General features: G+C 45.1%; 1 protein-coding gene across 1 annotated transcript in view; it reads left to right on the top strand.

Annotated features, from left to right (window-relative positions):
- The window catches only part of CTNNBL1 (catenin beta like 1), a 157,664-nt gene that overhangs the window by 22,343 nt on the left and 117,919 nt on the right, over window positions 1-17,402 (top strand). Inside the window, exon 2 of the mRNA XM_012927152.2 lies at window positions 17,072-17,260. Within this exon, the coding sequence (XP_012782606.2) occupies window positions 17,072-17,260 (189 nt within the window). The remainder of the gene's footprint in view (window positions 1-17,071; window positions 17,261-17,402) is intronic.

Below are 17,402 nucleotides of genomic sequence, written 5' to 3'. Positions count from 1 at the left end.
AGATTTTTGTTTATTGGAATGGCGGAATGACAGAGAGGAGGGAGGGAGGAGGGGAATGAGAGAGAGAATGAATTCTTCCACTCACTGCTTCACTCCCAAGTGCCTGCCACGCGGAAGCCAGGAATTCCACTTGGATCTTCCACTTGATTGATGGGGACTCATCTGCTGCCGACCCGGATGTGTGCTGATACAAAGCTCAGCTGGAAGTGGAGTAGCTGGGACTCAGAGCAGCCACTCCAGTATGGGATTTGAGCATCCTACACGGCAGATTAACTTGCTGTGTCACAACATGACCTTGTATTCTTTATTTTTGTGTATAAGGACCTTATGTTTTCATCTTATCCTTGGCAGAATTGCTCCCTACCCAGAGAAGAATGCATTTTTCTATCTGGTCTGCTAGATACTTTTGTTGGGAAATTGAGTTTCTTAAATGTTCTTGACCTGAGCCAGGTATTAGTTTAAAATCACCCTGAAATCAACCTTACAGCATGCCAGAGAGTGAGTGTGGCAACTGGTGACAGTACAAGTAGAGGGGATTTGTAGTGGCCTGCAGGCACCTACTCCGATTTCTGGAGAATTCCATCGGATTGCACTGTTGTGGCCAGCTCATCAGGGCTCTCTCTGTTGGAGGAAATTGTGCTTGCACTGTGAACTGTGTCATCTAAGAAGAACTCATTGGCTTGCCCTGCCTTTAGGGGATGGGAGTATTTTGCTAAGTTTAGGCTCCTAGAAATAGTAAAGCCTTTGTGTTGAGGAAAGTCAAAGTGTGTCTGCGACAGGAGCAGACATAAGCCCATCTCTCTTCATTGTCTGCGATGGACTCATCAGCAGGCACGTGTGGAGACCGAAACAGAAGGTGTTCTCAAACCAAGGGTGTGTCTCTTCATGTGTGTGTGTGTGTGTCAGCATCCAGGTGCTGGGAAGTACATTATGTAATCATGCTGAGTGTTTAACCAAGTATTGCCCCAAATGGAAGATCTTCCTTGAAATCAAAGTGGCAGCTATTTTATTAATTAGCTGTATGGGTAAGTTCTAAGCTTTAAAAGACAGACTTGTGGTAGCTAAGGAACTGGGCTTTGTGGAGACCAAAAAGGAATGGGTGAGCAGGCGTTGGTGAAGGAATTCAGTGCTTAGTCTCTGCTGTCCCAGTTTCCATTCATTCATCCCTGCATTCTTCCTTACTCCCTTTCCCATTTGATGGAAGCATTTTGGCTTTTCTCTCTTCTCCCCATCTGCAGTTTACACCCTTTCTCCCAACATCGCTTCTATTTGAAAGACAAATGCAGTTTTGAGTCTTGGCAGTGACCTCAGAGGCAACTTATAGAAAAAGTAATTGAAGATTTCCGTGCCCCATTTCTGCCTTAATGAAATCGTCCAGTGCTGGAGGCAGTGTTCTGCTGCTTGCAGACCCATCAGCAGAATTGCGTGTAACAGGTGTGCTAGGTAGCTTCAGAACCACCATCAGCTCTGCTGGTTGCAAAGTGCATCTGACGCTCTCTTGCCTTAGATACTTCAAAAGTATCCGGCCTGGTGTCCTTCTAAATAGTAAATGCCTTTATGGTCTGTGAGTTTATGGCATGTGAGTGTTGATTTAAAACTATGCACAGAATTTAGAATAGAACTCCCCCATTTTTAAATTTGTTGTTTAATGTTCAGAGATTCAGAATGGACTGGTCGGTGTTGATAGTGGGTGACCTGGACCTTAGTGTGAGTCCTCCAGGTGATCAGGGGGAGGGAGTTCTTACTGAAATAGAAGACACTAAGCTCTCCTGTCACCTCAGACTGCTCATGTGGCTAAAGGCAGAGGCGGACAAGCATCAGAAGGGATTTTAGTATTGACTGAGAGATGGTGGCCACAGAGAGGGGTGAGGGAAAATATGCATGCCATTAGGTGGTAGTTTCCTACACGGCACAGAAAGGGGTCTGGAGGCCTTGTCCGTTGCTCCTGCAAAGGTTAGCGGTGGATTTCCAGACCTGTTTCTTTAACTTCAGGTTCAGATTTTTTCCCTGCTTTGAACCTGTTTATAGTCATCCGTTGATTATGGAGTTGGGCTACTATGCTTTGAATCTGAGTTTTACCATGCTTACTTGCGGAATAGTACTTGTTGGCACCCTTAGAAAATGTACTGTGCTGTATTTATAACTCAGGGCAGCATAGAATAATAAAACATGTAGCTACAGAGCAGGCAGTGTCTGCCCAGTCCCAGTCTCATTCCCAGTGAGTTCATGCAGGCGTGTGCTGGTCGTGAGGACTGTTTTTGGCTGGTACACAGGTTTAGCTGTCCACAGGAACTGAGTCATACTGTGTTCCTCTTCTCCATCCCTCCCGGGCATCATTGAGGCCCATTCCTTGGTCCCCTTGTTGCCTGCGCACCTATTGGCCATGGCACTGGCCAGCAGGTGCAACGATCCTCTGTTCACTTGTCCAGATGGGTTGCTCAGGAGACTGAAAGTGCCTGAGGACAAGAACGTGGCTTTTTGTTCCCCTTGTTGCTTTCTGTGTCACTGCTGGTATGGGGTGATGCAGGTGCTCGGTAGGTGTTGCCCTGTAGCTCCTTGAGAGCAGTTCCTTTCTCTCTTGTCTCCCTGTCATGTTCACAGGGGCCCATTCACCTGGCACGCATAAGTTACTTATCAAGTTGGATTTTCCTTCTTTGTTTTATGTTTAAAATTTACTTGGGAAGCAGAGGGATCTTTCCCATCCACTGGTTTACTTTCTAAATGCTTGTAAGCGCTAGAGCTGGGCCATGTCGAAGCCAGCAACCAGAAACCCAGAATGGGTCTCCATGGCAGGGACCTAAGTATTTGAGCTATTACCTGCTGCCTTCCACTGTGCACATTAGCAGGAAGCTGAACTCAGAAGTGGAACTGGGATTCAAACCTGGGCATGCGGACATGGAGTGTGGGCCTGCCGAACAGCATGTATACCTTTACTCCAAACACCGCCCCTCCCTTTACTTTTTAATAACCCTAGAATATTTTAGAAAGGATCTCTTATTATTTGAAATGAGATATACTATGTGGATGAAAAATTTTGTTTCTCCTGCTTTTGTTTATGGCTGATTTAAAAAAAAAAGATTTGTTTTTATTGGGAAGGCAGATCAGATTTTATGGAGAAAAAGTGAGAAAGATTTTCCATCTGCTGGTGGTTCACTCCCCAAATGGCTGCAACAGCTGCAGCTGAACTGATCCAAAGAAACCCAGGAGCTTCTTCTGGGTCTCCCATGTGGATGCAGGGTCCAAGGCTTTGGGCCATCTTCTCTACTGCTTTCCCAGGCCACAGGCAGGGAGCTGGATGGGAAGTGGAGCAGCTGGGGCACGAACTGGCACCCAGATAGGATATCTGCACTTGCAAAGGTGAGGATTTAGTCTTTGAGCCAATGCCCTGGGCCCTATGGCTGAAATTTATACAATTGTGGAATCTTACCAACAGGATGAGTAAAATTTTTTTTAATGAAAAAAAAAAAGATGGTAGTAATTGGCGTTTTGAAAAACAGCCCGTGAACAATGGATTTCAATTAAGTTCTGTTGAAGCTCAGATAGCAAATGCCAGGATCTTAGAAATTAAGGGAATCTGGCTAGAGGGGCCTGTTGACAGCAGCAGAGTATATAAATCAGTCTCTGTTGAGATGCTTTGTAGTGAATGGGAGGTTTTCCTGGTCTTGTCTACTTTATGTGGCTTATGTGAGTGCTCTTTAAACAGTTTGTTTATAAAAAATATTAGATGGGTTCAACTTTTTTTTTTCCTTTTTGGCACAGTTAACTTATCTTTGAACTCCATTTTTCCAGACCTTTGAAGTGCCCCATGTACATGTCAGTGCATATAGAGGCTGTGTCTGTTTCTTCCGGATCCATAGCTGGGGTTAAGCGCCTGCTGTGAGCACTGTTAGGTGCTGACATGTCTTTCAGGGGCATGAGTGGGATCCCGGAGTTCCTGGCCCGAGCACTCAGGTCGGGGCTGAGCAGTGAAGCCGGGAGATTCATTATCGCATGTGTTGTGTGCGCTGTAAGAGATCGGACACCGGCTGAGGATGCTCAGCTGCTTGCGGGAGTACTTGGAGGAAAGGAGGAGGGGACATTTGAGCAGGGCTCAGGCCTGAGTAGGAGTTCCACACCTGGAGGGAGGGGGAAGAGGAGTCGCAGCACCTTGTGCACTCACCCCATTCCAAGGCATCCAAGGGTTACCTCTGGTGCTTACTTTACTAAAGGCAGCTCCTAGAGGTAGCGAAGTGTCTGTGTGGATAGAGTACTGATAAGACAGAAGTTTTTTCAAGGGCACGTGACTTCAGCGATTTGCTCAAAACACCAGGCTGTTAGGCTGATTATTCTGCTGCCAGATGCATATTACACTTCCTTTAGAACAGTGATGCTCTGCTGCTCTCACTGTTGTATTGGTGTTTTCTGTTCCCTCCAACACCTAACAGAGTGAGGTTGGGGTTCTGTTAGCCCAGTAAATACTTCTAGAATGAATGAATGAATGATGGTGGTTTTTGTGAGCCTGAGAAAACATACTAAGTCTACTAAAACGGAGATGGTTTACTTCCCAATGATTTTTTACAAGTATCTGCCTGCATTAGTTTCAACAGACAAAGAAACTGAATCAACATTCAGCTTTCTGGCATGGTTGCAGAATTAACCAGAAGATGTCGAAGTAAATCATGGACATTAGAGTATTGTTTGTGCTTCTCCAAAAGTAATCTAAACACCCTTTGGAGGTGAGATGAATACACATTTGGGCTTTAACAAGGAATATGATTTTTTTGGTGGGGGGAGAGGAAAAATTGATTAAAGAGCATCTTCGTGGCTAGTGACTTAAATGATACATCACATCCATCTTGCGTCTCAGCCAGTCAGATTACAGATTTTAAGTGAGATTGTTGGGAACTTTGGCTTTGATGCATTGATACTTTGCTTCCTCGTTGTGGACACTGAGCAAATCACATTCTCCGATTGTTACTGGGGTCTCAGTTCTTGTAATTTATTTCTAATTGGGACTAAATAGCAGTCCCGTTTTATATTTTGCAGTGACTTTGCTTTAGGGTTTGAGTTCTTAGTACCTGTTTTTTCCTGCAGTAAAATGGTAGTATGTTGCCATGATTCATTGATATATTTTGTTTTGTAGCTTTGAAGTCTCACACATTTGCAAAGGCATGATACATAGTTATATGTGTTAAGATCTGGGATTTTTACTCGTACGTTTTCACAAAATATGATAATGGTTATCCCTTACACTTGCGTAGCTCTTTCTGGTTGATTGCGAGTCCCTGTGTTAGATGTTGTGTTTAGTCATCACAACAATCCTTTGATGTGGGTGGAATTTCCTGGCTCTGATGACTTTAGTCTCTAATTATGAACTTGGACTGATGGCAGTTACAGCATTAGAGAGTGTGAGCATTTTCAGTTGTGGTGCCTTAAGCAAATTTGCAAGGGAGCCCTGATGTTAACTTTGGCAGGTTTCATGCCTGCAAATATTGATTGAGCCAGAAGTCCTAGTTGTAAAATGTCACCCGTGAATATGCAGCCAGGAAAGGCAAGGGAAAACTCATTACCGCAGCTCATCTGTAACTTCTGGGTCAGGCCGCTCACTACCATCTGGTAAAAATGAATGTTTGAAAACTCCCTTTTATTCTGACAAAAGGTAATCAGGAGAGGTTAACGGCAGATGATTTCTGAGCATTTCAGATTGGTTAGGCCAATTCGTCCACACACATGGGTTTGTGACATTCCATATGTCTAATGATCTCCAGAGGTATTAGAAAGCTTTGCAATGATGAAATCCCAAAATAATAGGAGGAATTTAATTACGTGTGTTTTGTAATTAAACTGCTCCCCATTTACCTTCCCATTGGAAAGGTTCGTTCTGGAAAAGAAAAGGCAGTGGGGAAGGAGCAAATAAGTAAGGCTGCTGTCTTGAAATAATTTGCTATTTTTAAAATACGAAAATGAGACTAGACCTGCTTTATGTTTTTTGAAGACTTATTTATCAGGCAGTGATGGAGAAAGGAAAGGAGAATCAAGGAGGGCAGAAAGGAAAGAGAGAGAGGGAGGGGTGTGATATGGTGGTTCAGCAGGCTAGTCCTCTGCCTGTAGCACCAGCATCTCACATGGGCACCGGTTCTAGTCCTTGTTGTTCCACTTCCAATCCAGCTCCCTGCTTATGGTCTTGGAAAGCAATGGAGGATGGTTTAAGTCGTTGGCCCCTGTACCCATGCTGGAGACCTGGAAGAAGCTCCTGGCTATTCCTAGCTTCGGATTGGCTCAGCTCTGGCCATTGTGGCCATTTGTGGAGTGAACTAGTGATTGTAATATCTCTCCTTCTCTCTGTAAATCTTCCTTTCACATAAAAATAAATGAATGTTTAAAAGGGTGGAGGAGAGAGATTGAGAGAGAGAGATCTTGCATCGAATGGTTCACTATTCAAATAGCCACAGCAGCTGGTCCATGCTGAATCTAGGAGCCTGGAGCTCCATCCAGGTCTCCCACCTGGGTGACAGGGACCCGAGAGCTTGCCCATCTAGCCCATCATCCACTTGCCTTCCTAGGCACATTATTAGGAAGCTGGATTTGAAATGGAATTTGAGGGTCCGGTCTTGTGGCATAAGGAATTAAGTCTCTGACTATAATTCCAGCATCTCATGTGGGCTTCAGTTCAATGCCTGGCTCTCCTACTTCTGATCCAGCTTCCTGCTAATTTGCCTGGGAAAGGAGTAGGAGATGACCAAAGAGATTGGGCTACTGCACCCATGTGGTAGACCCAGAAGAAGCTCTGAGTTCCTGGCTTAGGTTTGGGATGGTTCCAGCCATTGTGGCCATTTAGAAAGTGAACCAGGGGATGAAAGATCTGTCTCTTTTTGTCAATCTGTCCCTCTTTCTGTGTAACTTTGCCTTTCAAATCAACAAATCAGTCAGTCAGTCAATCAATCAGTCAGTCAGTCTTTAAAAGAAATCAAACTTGAACTGGTGCCTCTGTTGTGGGTTGATGGCATTGCAAATGAGGCTTAACCTACTGTGTCCCAATGTGAGCTCCACACCTTCTGTTGATTTTAAGGCAAAGGGTTCAAGATCAGTGACATATGTTTTAAATTGAATTTCTTCTCTAATTAATGGGTTCTGTGACATGATGCGAAGAGGGAGGAGACCAGAGGGAGTTTAGGGTGAAGTTAAGTTTCTAAGATGTTAGAAAATCCCCAGCTTATACCTGGTAATTTTTTTTATAGATTTATTTATTTTTATTGGAAAGATTTACACAGAAAAGGAAAGACAGAGAACAAGATCCTCTATCCACTGGTTCATTCTCCAAGTGGCTGCAGCAGCTGGAGCTGAGCCTATCCAAAGCCAAGAGCTGCTTCCAGGTCTCCTGTGCAGGTGCAGGGTCCCAAGACTTTGGGCTGTCCTCTGCTGCTTTCTCAAGGCCACAGGCAGGGAGCTGGATGGGAAGTGGAGCAGCCAGAACATGAACCAGTGCCAAATGGGATCCCAGTGCTTGCAGGGGGAGAATTAGTAAAATCAGCCATTTTTCTGGACCCCAGAAATGGTTTAAAAGAGGGTGCATGCTTCCTGTTGTGATTTGGTTATACTGTGACCAGTGCGGTATGAACAGAGTTCAGCAGGGGGTGATGCACAACTGAAAAAAATAAGAAATGAGACAAGATAAAGACTGTGAAAGCAAAAGGTCAGAGGGTAGCCGTTTTCTCTGAGGAAGGAAGTGGACCTAGAAGGTTTGCTGCCTCAGGTTTTTGTTGAAATGTTTGTGGAGTCAAATGATAGGAGTTGATGTGCCACAAACGTTGGTAATCATGTCAGTGCTTGGCGATCAGGAAGCCACAGAAGTCAGGACTGGACAAGGATATCTTAAAGCACACAGCCCTGTGGCCTTGGACCATTGCCAAACTGCAGACCCTTACTTGACTTTGGTCTTGACTTTTGCCCCTTCATGGACTGCTGCCTACCAAGTTTGACCCGCAGTCTGTGAACTCAAGATTCCAGACACAGTCTGCCCTGCTCTTCCATATCAAGTCACACTGTTATTTTTTACAAACTTTCTCTGACAGATAAAATCAAGAATGCCCTAAATCTGACGAGGTCCTATGCCTTGGAATTACTGCAAGAGGGTGTGAATCAAGATGTACACATGCATTTCCTGTAGAAGGAATACATAATTTCTCTGTCTCCCTTTCTGCTATAAATGTGCACATTAAAAACGAATTCAGTGAGAAGGAGCCCAGAGTGGATTTTTGTTATGTATCTTTCCTTCATCACTGGGCACTAAAAAGTACACTGACATGGGTGGTTAAATTTACGCACTGACCAGGTGAATTGACATCGAAAGGGATCCTTGTACCCAGAATAGTTAAAGCCCTTTCTAACCATGAGTGTTTTTGCTTCAAACAAGTAGGTCAGAGAGCGGGGCGGGGGGACTCTATGTTTTTCCTATGGGCCACACTGATCTGCATGTTAGAAACACAGGCCTTTGTGTGTTGCTTACATACAGATGCCTGTGTCCAAGAGGTGTGTGTCCAGTTCACACCCAGAAAGTTATCTGTCTCTAGAGGGTAGGTTACTTTCCAAAGCTAAGAAGTACAGTGGCTGTGTTTTTTTTTTTTTTTTTTTTTTTTTTTTTTTTTTTTAATAGGAAAATCTTGACTAAAAACTCATTCTCTATGTGACAAGTCACCTGTTGCCTTTGGGATAGGGCTCTCTGGCTGGAGCAATAATGGGTTAGAAGCCTTTGTCCTGGCTGTCTCCTTGGTGCTCTCCTCTAAAGGAGGAAAGGGCCTGTGACCTAACATTTTGTTTAGCTTTTGTTTACTGGAACTTGCATCAGCATCCTCTTATTTCCTCTCCAAACAATCTTTAACGATATGAAGAAGGGAAAACGCTGTGTTGGGAATGAGGAGTCTGGTTTTCTGGCTCACCTTAGACCCCTTGCCCAGATCTCCTGGGCTTGGCTTTCCCTGTTCTGTAAAGAGGAAGGTGAACAGGATTATCTCAACTCAGATTTCTGAGACTTTGCTATTGTTTACTGTTTAAGAAACCTCATGTCCCACTTAGAAGATCCTTATTGTAAGTTTCCAAGCTCCTTAGTTCCAGGTGAAGAGGAATTCTTTGGCTTTTCCCACTTCGTTGCTATAATTGAATAGTGTCTTTCTCCTGTTAGGGTGACAGTTTCTTTTCTGAATTACCTCTTTCCTTAGTTTGGTAACTTGGGCTGTCAAGCCATATTTGGACATACTCACATTTCCACTATTACCCCTGCTACAAATGTGCTCTTCAGGTTAATAATTACATTGTATGTTTTCATAATTTATCAAAGTGATACCATTATTGGCTCTTATAGGATTCCCTTTCTCTCCCCCTACTCCCACCTCTAAGTCTAATTGAGGTCGTGATAGACCATAAATGCGATAATCTAGGTTGCATGCTCAGAGGAAATGGAGTTGGTTTCATAGTGGAGTTTTAATTTAGGATTCGTTCTGGTGCTGTAGCCTCCTCCTATGGTACATTACTTTGAGCCCAATATAACTGTGTGTTCCCATAACCCCTCATTATAGCTACAGCTTCGCATTGCTTTTTAATTAAAAAAAAAAAAGTGAGAGAGAGGAAGAGTGAGAGAGGGAAAAATGAAACCTAAAGCCTAGGTTGGATATTGTCTGGGAATGCAGGGAATATCCTAGGCAGATTGCTTATTTAATTTTTTTTAACTCTTTTAAAGCTTCCTTGTAGTTATCTTGATTTATATTTCCAGAGTGATTGATGGAGGCACACACAGGCACACAGTAGGCTTCAGGGTGGTTGGAAATTACTGCCATCCTAGGCGGTGTATTTTCTTTCTTTCTTTCTTTTGAAGATTTATTCATTTGTATTGGAAAGGCAGATTTACAGAGAGAAAGAGAGACAGAGAAAGACCTTCCTCAAGTGGCTGCATCTGCCAAACCTTAGCCTAGCTGAAGCCAGGAGCTTCCTCTGGGTGTAGGCTCCCAATGCTTTGGAGCCTCCTTTACTGTTTTCTCAGGCATCAGGCACAGAACATGAACTGACACCCACTTGGAATCCCGTTACGTGCAAGGTGACGATTTAGCCAATGAGCCATCCTGCTGGACCCCAGGCATTGTTTTGAAGCCTGCCATCAGCTCTAAGAGGGACTGGGGGCACTCAGACATGCTTGGTGAGCTCTCGTCACTCCCCGCATGTTGAGAGTAAGGCAGGGAAACTGGAAAATTGTAAAACTGGGGTCAGCAGATGTTGCGGCCCATCAGAAGTTAAGAGTTCATCATTTTTCCCCTTGACTCCTGTGGCCAACAGGAGCAGAGAAATGACTTTATTAAGAACTGTTGCTTTTGTCGTTCCTTCATCTTGAGGGATTCCAGATACCTTTTTGATACCAAAACGAATTAATCTCCCAAGGTGACTGGCCTGAGTGGCCTAAGCCTCCCGCGATTGGTTGCAGTCCCTGGCAAGGAGAGCTAAGCCTGCGCTGTTGACCTGGCTGACAGTCTGCGTTAGAGTCTGTTTCTGGAACAAGAGCCTCTGGCTCCCCTGTAGTGCAATCAGCTTGACAGCTGCAGGCTTCTGCTATGCACAGTTCTTGTTCTGTTTTCTATAACGAGTCACTCTCAGAGGTGAATATTGCACACATATAATCAAGAAGTTTATTTCTGGATTAGGTTGTTAATGCTCTAATATCTAGTGGGGACCTTTCCCAGCCAGGATTGCAGCTTTGCAAGAGTCGGAACTTCATTCCTTGTGGCTGGAAAGGCCCTTCCATTCTCGAACAGGGACCCCTTAGCTGGAAACCCCCAGACCATGACTACTGGGTAATATCCCCAGGGACCAGAGTCCTTGGAACGGGACTGGTCTGCTAAGAGTTAGCTACCACAAGTGTAAAACAAATGATAGATTCCAAAGATCTGGTATGAAAAAAATAATGTATCCAAATAGGAACGTATTATGATGTGTTAAACTGAAGAAAATGTGGCAGGTGGCACATTGGTGGTATGGTTAAGGTGCCATTGGGGATTCCTCTGTCCCATGGCACAGGGCCTGGGTTTGAGTCCTGGTTGCACTTCTGATTTTGACTTCCTGCTCCTGTGTCCCTGGGAGGCAGCAGGTCATGATCCAAGGACATGTGTCCCTGTTGCCCATGTAGGAGACTCTGATTGAGTTCCACGTTCCTGACTCCAACCTGGCCCAGCCTTAGCTGTTGCTTGAAACAAACCAGCAGATGGAAGACCTCTTTCTGCCTGTCTCTGTCTTCCTCTCTCTCTGCTTTTACCTTTCCAGTAAACACTAATTTTAAAAATACAATTTTGCCAGCCACATTTGAAAAAGAACTTATTTGCCGCTTACACTTTGATTGAACATTCTCTCCTGTAGCCTCTTAAAGCTTTATTTATTTATTTCCAAGGTAGAATTACAAAGAAAGAGAAAGATATCTTACATCCACTAGTTCACTCTCCTAATGGATGTAACAGTCAGAGCTGGACCAGGCTAAAACCAGAAGCCAGGAACTTCATCAGAATCTCCTGCATGGATTCAGGGACCCAAGGACTTGAGCCATCCTCCACCGCTTTCCAGGCTGTAAGCAGGAAGCTGGATTGGAAGTGGAACTGCCATTATTCATGCTAACCACCCATTTGGCATGTCAGTATCATAGGAAGTAGCTCTACTCACTATTCCACAGAACTGGCTTGATGTCGTATTCGTCTTTGTCAGGTTCCCCGACCACCAGAGAAAGGATGGCCTCAGTCAACTGTTGGAAAGAGGCCTTTACTGGGGGGAAGTTCGTTCTCAGGCCTTTCCTTCACACAATGGAGAGGCAGAGAGAAAACGGGAGCATGTGGATGAAAAGGCGTGCAGAGAGGCGTGCAGGAAGCTTTTATACTCCTCCTGATGCGGGAGCCGGTGTCAATCGGAGTCCGTCATTGGTCTGCCAGGGTTCTGTTTCCCGGGGACATGCCGGATCTACGCCACTTCTTCTGGGTCTAGCCCGAGGTCCGAGTGACGAGTGGCGCATCGGATTGATGCAAACTGAAGCCTTCGGTCTCGTTCTCACACATGTCCAGAATCTAGCATGGTGTCTTATACATAGATAGCAGTTAATAATTAATTATTGAAGAAGTTAATCCCAACCATGTTTATTCAGAGTGGTCAGATCTAAGGAATGAGTAGAAACTTGTCTGTTTGCCAATGTTTGGGTTTGAAAAGGAGAGAATTGAAGATTGAGAAGGGAAGTAAAGAGGAGAAATTCTTGAAAATTTTGCCTTGGCTCCCTTTGGAGGCAAAATGTGTCTGGGCCTCTACACAGGTTTTGCACGTGTTGGGGTAAGAGGTGGGAGCTGCTGTGCTGATGCATGGACCGTATCAGGGAGTCTTAATCAGCTTGGCCCTGATCCTGAGTTGTTGCAATCAGAACTGAAGCCGAATGTTGTGTCAGGGGAAGAAGGTTGCAGAGAGTTGGTGGGTGAGGTGCAAGGTTGTATTCTTAGGGATGCTCCTGTAGACTATTCATAAAGGTTAACAAAGCAGTTTGTCTCTTAGGAATTCACACTGACCCTGTGTGTCCTTGTGTCCCCAATTAGACCTGACCCTGCTGGAACCCCAGGACTGATGATTATTTTGGGGGTTCCACTAAACCTTAGAATCCATCAATTGTAGTTGAACCAATGATTTAATAAATAATGCTTTAACAGGGTGTTGCGTGACTTATATGTCCTTAAGGGTCCATGTTCCTGTCTTAAGACGGCAGGTGCACATATCTCCCGGGATCACATAGACTTGTCAGAAGGGGTCAGGGTGTCTGCAAGAGTTAATGAGAAGATCCCAGCATCCCACTGCCATGGCTTGTGTATCAGAGCTTCTCTCCAGAGATGGGGTGATAATGAAAGTTGCCCTGAGAACAGTGCCACTCAGAGGTCAAAATGAAACTGGTTCCCTCAACTCTAGAATGTTCGTTTCCAGGAAGCAGATTGGAATGTGTCTTCCCGACAGACATTGCCAGGTCTGCCATTTCTTAACTGTGGCAGTATTTAGCTTTCTCCTTTTAATTGCAATCCACTGCTTTTTCTCTGGGCCCTCAGAGATAAACAATCCAGAAACCACCTTTCCCCGGTAGGGGCCTCGGGAGCTCACATCTTGCCTCTTTGGCTCCTTGGCTCAGCTGCTGCAGCAGGCTCACGCTAATCAGAATCACAGCAGGCCTTGTTTTATGAGCCTGAAAGAATGAATGTTCCCCGAGGGCTGAGGTTCCTACCTGCTGGGGAGCTACAGATTTGTAGTTTGAAACCTGCCCTCTTTGAGGTTGAAGTTCCCTTCCCTTCCCCTTCTCAGGGGAAAACTACCTCCTCCTCTTCCCTGCATTCTGCAGTGACTGACAATGTTGATTTCTTTTTCTTTTTTCCTTCCTTCCTGTTTTTTTTTTTAAAGATTATGATAGTAGATATTTGTAATTTGTGTGCTTGTGGAAATAGGATGTGTTCACGTGAAATTGTAACCTGTCCCAGATAGACTAGGAAGAGAGTGAAAAATAGCAGGTGGTACCCCAGAAACGAAATTGTCTGACGTGCGTTTTCCAAGCAATGTCATATGCTCAGACTTGCTGAAGCACCTGGTGTGTGGAAGCAGCAGGACGCATGAATATAGATGGGAAAGGATTTCCACCGCCGGCACAGTGCAGTGCAGTAGGCAGTCACAAGGTGAGATGTGTAACGTGAATAATAATAAAGATTTGTCTGTTATTATCAAACAACTTAGCAGGTTGGCAGTGAACAGCGGCATTTGCTTCTGTATGGCGCTAATGCACCTCGGAGTGGCACCTAGCACACTGTCTTGTATCAGATCAAGGGCAGCCCATGCAAGAACCTAATACAAAAGTTTTGCTGGGGAAGACAGGCTCGTGTGAGAATTATTCGACTTTGGTGATTTTTTTTTCCATATTGTTAGAGTTGTTCACTTTCAAAGTAGCCTTTTGGATTTAGCAGGGCAAAGGGTCCTGGCAATCCGCAATTACAGAGTAGATGAAGACAGGAGAAAGGTATGCTCAGAGTTGCTCATGGTAATGGGTTCAGCCGCACAGAAACCTGGGGCTACTTGATTCCTGGTGAGGGGCTCTTCCTCCTCTCCTCTGAAGCCCTCTTCAGCCATGCCCTGTCTCTAATTTAATGGAGAGCAGTTGGGAGGGACTCCTTTGGGGATAGCAGTATGAAAGACAGAGTGAAAACCAGGCAAAGTATGGCGGAAACAGCCTTGAAGTGGGAATCCGGAAGGGCTAGTAAGTCTATTAGCCCATGGTGCTAAGGATGCTAATGGTTTTGTGACTTTAGGTAAGCCACCTGGACTCTGGATCTTTTCTTTCTGTATTCAAAAATGTTATTTTAAATTGACAGATAGTAAGTGTGTATACTTAGGGGATTCCATGTGATGTTTTGGCATGCTTACACTGCAGCATTATTAAATCAGGTTGATTTGGGTCATGTATCACCACCTGGAACACCTATGGGTGTCACCTATTTTAGAGTTCCTGGTGTGAGTCCTAGCTACTATGCTTTCATTGGTGATGAATGGCTCAAGTGCTTGGGTCCCTGTCACCCAAATGGGATACCCGGATGGAGTATTTGCTTGGTGGTTTCAGCCTGGCTCAGCTGTGCCTGGTGTAGGCTTTTAGGAAGTGAACCAGTGGATGGAAGATGAATATTTCTCTGCCTTTCAAACAAAATGAAAATAAATAAACAAAATTTAAGATCAGTTTAAAAAAATCTGTTGTCTTTCGTGTGTGTGTGTGTGTGTGTGTGTAGATGTTTAAAATCTACTTGTTAACGAGTTTGAGAATTGTGGAGCATAATGTGATAGAGTCACTGTTCTGTGCAGTAGCTCGCTGGAGCATGTTCCTCCTGTCTGAAACTTCACACCCTTTCATCAGCATCATCCCTTTTCCATCCACCCATGGAGCTTCACCGCCCAACAGCTTCTGATACCTGTCATTCCACCGTGTACCTGTATGAGCTCAACTTTGTTAGATTCTCCAGCTGAGTCAGACCATGCAGTCTTTTTCTGTGCTTGGCTTATTGCACTCAGCGTAACGTCCTCCAGCATCAAACATATTGTCACATGACAGAATGCCCCAATCTTCAAAGCTGAATAGTATTCCATTGTGTATATGGGCCACAGTCTCCTTATCCATTTATCTGCAGGTGGGATTTCTATGTTTGTTCATATTACCTTAGTAGTGACTAGTGCTGAAGTGACCATGAAAATGCAGGTGCCTCTTTATTTATTTTTGATTTTATTTATTTTTATTGGAAAGGCAGATATACAGAGAGGAGGAGAGACAGAGAGGAAGATCTTCCATCTGATGATTCATTCTCCAAGCGGCCGCAACAGCCAGAGCTGAACCAATCCGAAACCAGGAGCCCGGAGCCTCCTTCAGGTCTCCCATGTGGGTGCAGGTTCCCAAAGCTTTGGGCCGTTCTCAGCTGCTTTCCCAGGCCACAGGTAGGGAGCTGGATGGGAAGCGGGGCTGCCGGGATTAGAACCGGCACCCATATGGGATCCCAGTGCATTCAAGGCGAGGACATTAACCGCTACGCTATGGTGCCGGGCCCCAGGTGCCTCTTTAGCAAGCTGATTTCACTTTCTCTGTGTATATAACACACAAGTGGAATTACTGGATCACACGGTGAGTCTGTTTCACTTTCTGTGAGATCTTCTTAGTGTCTTCCATAAGAGCTGTATTAATTTATACTCCCCACATAATGGCACACTAGGATTCCTTTTTTTCTACACCCACTCCAATGTGTGTTATCTTTTGTCTTTTTGGTATTAGCCGTTGAAATTCATCTCATTGTGATTTGCATTTCCCTGGTTGTTGGTAATGAGGAGTGTCTTGCATATGTTGGCCATTGGTGTGCCTTTTTTTTTGTAAGATTTACTTAATTTTTATTTGAAAGTCATATTTACAGAGAGAAGGAGATACAGAGAGGAAGATCTTTGTCTGCTAATTCATTCCCCAAGTGGCTGCAACAGCCAAAGCTGAGCTGATCTGAAGCCAGCAGCCCGGAGCCTCTTATTGGTCTCCCATGTGGGTCCCAAGGCTTTTTGGGCTGTGCTCAACTGCTTTCCCAGACCACAAGCAAGGAGCTGGATGGAAAGTGGGACAGCTGGAGTTAGAACTGGTTCCCAAATGGGATCGCAGTGCAAGCAAGGCAAGGACTCCAGCCGCTAGGCTACCGTACTGGGCACAAGGTGTGTCATCTTTTGAGAAATGTCTCTTTGGGTCCTCTGCTGGGCCTTCATTCAGTTCTTCTGTAAAGCAGAATTTGGAGTACTGTAGAGCTGTGGGGGTGACATGGATGATGGTCTGTGAGCTACTTGTGAGTGACTGGAAAAACAACTTTATGACCTTTCTTAGACATGAATCAAAACCACACACTAAAGGATGATGTTGGGGATTGCATCTTTGTGTATGAGCCCAGGACCCCAGGTCACCGTTTCTCAGTGGCTTTGTTCTTTGTGGTTACTGCATACACAAGTACTTTCATGAAATGGTAGAAATGCGTGTTAAGATGATTCTGTGGGGCCCGGCGCTGTGGCCTAGCAGCTAAAGTTCTCACCTTGAATGCGCCAGGATTCCAGATGGTAGCCGGTTCTAATCCTGGGGGCCCCACTTCCCATCGAGCTCCCTGCTTGTGGCCTGGGAAGGCAGTCGAGGACGGCCCAAAGCCTTGGGACAGTGCACCCCATGTGAGAGACTAGGAAGAGCTCCTGGTTCCCGGCTTCGGATCAGCACAGTACTGGCCATTGCAGTCATTTGGGGAATGAATCATCGGATGGAAGATCTTTCTCTCTGTCTCTCCTACTCTCTGTATATCTGACTTTCCAATAAAAATAAAATAAATCTTAAAAAAAAAAAAAAGGATGATTCTGTGAAGTAAGCCTTGATTGCTGTGGCATTGATAGACCCTGTAAGAGTCTGTAGAGGGAGGAAAGCTTTTCTCCATGTTCTGAGGACGTTTGCTGTCCATGCCTTTTGGGGTGTCTTTTCTAGCTCTTAACCCCTGTGTTTCTCTTCTTTTTTCAGCCCAACAGGGGCACAAAACGTCCCCGGGATGATGAAGAAGAGGAGCTGAAAACACGTCGGAAACAAGCGGGTCCTCGAGAGCGGGGCCGCTTCCGGGAAGAGGAGCTGACGGTGGCGGAAGAGGCCGATGACGACAAGAAGCGGCTGCTGCAGATTATTGACAGAGATGGGGAGGAGGAGGAGGAAGAGGTAACAGGCAGAGTGGGCGGGTGCTGATGAGGCTCCCCAGCCGTGTTTTCTTGCAGGGTCGCTTAGGGCCGCAAACTTGCCGGCTCCTCTGTAAAGTGGGGGCTATGCATTCTCCTTCCAGGGCATCGCTGTGAAGGTCACA

Source organism: Ochotona princeps, chromosome 22 (assembly GCF_030435755.1).
Source record: "Ochotona princeps isolate mOchPri1 chromosome 22, mOchPri1.hap1, whole genome shotgun sequence".
NCBI classification, from domain to species: domain Eukaryota; kingdom Metazoa; phylum Chordata; class Mammalia; order Lagomorpha; family Ochotonidae; genus Ochotona; species Ochotona princeps.
Note: the sequence above shows the minus strand (reverse complement) of the source record. Positions and strands in the feature narration are given on the sequence as shown.